Source organism: Sinocyclocheilus anshuiensis, unplaced genomic scaffold (assembly GCF_001515605.1).
Source record: "Sinocyclocheilus anshuiensis isolate Anshui unplaced genomic scaffold, SAMN03320099.WGS_v1.1 scaffold50, whole genome shotgun sequence".
NCBI classification, from domain to species: Eukaryota; Metazoa; Chordata; class Actinopteri; order Cypriniformes; family Cyprinidae; genus Sinocyclocheilus; species Sinocyclocheilus anshuiensis.
The window spans coordinates 2,035,291-2,037,464 of NW_015542382.1; the positions used below are offsets into that span (position 1 = coordinate 2,035,291).

Here is a 2,174-nt window from a genome sequence, read left to right on the forward strand (position 1 = left end):
ACAACTTAACCACTGATTTCTAGTTGTGTCCTCTTTTGGAAGGCCAAACAAAGTAGTTCCGCTTTCACAACGAAACACACAACATCACACACAGCGGGCTTGAGTGAGCGGCGGCCGGCGGGCTAGAGAATGGCGCGGCCGACGAAGGAGCAGCCGGTGGGCTTGCAGGCAACCACATGTGACGACCCCGGGCTGGACTCAACTTCGTCCACGGTGAAAGCCTACCAAAAGCTTGTAACACTTCAAAGAGAAAGGAAAATTTTAAATTGCATCATATGACCCCTTTAAATCATCATCTTTCCCACCCAGGCGACTCAGGAGGACACTGAGCGTCATAAGCCACAGCTGAAACTGGTGAGGGAGTTGGCAGAGACCCTGAAGGGTTTACTTCGTAGCCAGGAGAACCTGATTGATGACAAGGTCAGTCTGCTCAACTGCAACTGGATCGCAGTGACGTCACGGAGCGAGCAGTGGCTGAAACTCCTGCTGGTGAGCAACCATTCTTAGCAACTGTCTGACCCTGAGTCATTTCATTCTAGGCAAAATATTTCTTATGCTAAATATGCCCTACAAGGCTAAATTCATTTCCTTTCAATTTCACATCTCCATATTGTTCCTTTAAATCCAGACAGCGATTTCTGGAGGCGGCAATAATGTTATGAAACTGTTAAGCACATTTATCTCCCGCTCTTCTTTATTACCGTTCTACTACTTGCTGTTTCCTCCATCATTTTTCTCATCTTTTATCTCTTTGACTATATTTTCTCCTTGCTCTACTTTGTAAATAACTATAAATATCTGAGGGACACTATGTCAAGAGATAAGGCTTGGCCTCTAAGGTATAATCAAAACGATTAAAGAAATATTTCACCCAAACTCGAAAATTCTGAACCTGTATGACTTACTTTCTATCATGTTATGTAAAAGGATTTCACTTTTCACTCTTTTCCATGATGTTGAAGAGAGACTTTTTCATGCTTCATAATGGACATAAGAGTATTGTAAAAAACTGATCAGTCTTCTGAAATTTATGTCAAAAAAGTACGCAAAAGCCTAATAAATGAATCATGAAAGTGGCCCATGCGACCTTCCACTATATTTCACTATAGTTATTATTGAAAATGGCATGGAAAACAATCTTCAAATGTTGTTTTTTTTTTGTGTTCAGCATCAGAGAGAAAGTCATACAGATTTGAAACAACACGACAGTGAGTAAATAATGACAGAATGTTCATTTTCTGGGTGAACTATTTCTTTAATGTGACATGAAATTTCCTTGTGCTACAAATTTCCTTTGTGCTAACCAGCCAAATGTAAATATAACTCTTCATCTGTCATCCAGGATTATCAGAGTCAAATGAAAACACTTGAGCAGAACATTTCTCAGATCAACACCTGGATGGATCGTGCTGAAGAAATGCTGGACGAGATGGACAGCCAGGGCTGTGTCGAGCACGTTATAAAGGTCTTCTCTAGCACATAACACACACTCACAATGAGCTGTTCCACTTGACAAACAACTGTTCTCCATTACTGAGGACTAGAGATTGTTTTATGCAGCCATACTTTTCCATCAAATTAAATAAAAGGTTATCCATCTCTTCTATGACAATAATGTTTTGATGGCTCATTAATTGGAAGCCATTTGCAGCAAATAAAACTCTAGATTAGGCCATTAGGGAGAACAAAACAGACAGACAAAAAAAAAAGTTTTGTAGTTTTATTGATCATCATTTCTGTTATCATTTACATATGATATATATATAGATATATATTTTTTTTTCTACAACTTACTACCAATTATATCAGTAGATTTTTTTGTGTGCATTTTGAAGTTTCAGAAGGTATATATATATTAGTGCTGTCAAATGATTAATTGTGATTAATCACATCCAAAATAATTTTTTTGTTATGTAATATATGTGTGTGTACTGTGTATATTTATATATTTGTAAATGTATATACAGTATAAATACACACACATACAGTATATATTTTGAAAATATTTACATGTATATATTTATATAATTTATATTATATATAAATACATTTAATATACAAATATATTTTTCTTAAATATATACATGCATGTGTGTGTATTTATATATACAATATATATATATATATATATATATATATATACACAGTACACACACAAATATTATGTAAACAAA

At 35.5% G+C, this 2,174-nt stretch overlaps 1 protein-coding gene across 1 annotated transcript in view; it reads left to right on the forward strand.

Annotated features, from left to right (window-relative positions):
- LOC107692624 (dystrophin-like) overlaps positions 1-2,174 on the forward strand; it is a 101,683-nt gene that overhangs the window by 39,995 nt on the left and 59,514 nt on the right. Inside the window, exons 31-32 of the mRNA XM_016491777.1 lie at positions 310-489; positions 1,343-1,465. Coding sequence (XP_016347263.1) covers positions 310-489; positions 1,343-1,465 — 303 coding nt within the window. The remainder of the gene's footprint in view (positions 1-309; positions 490-1,342; positions 1,466-2,174) is intronic.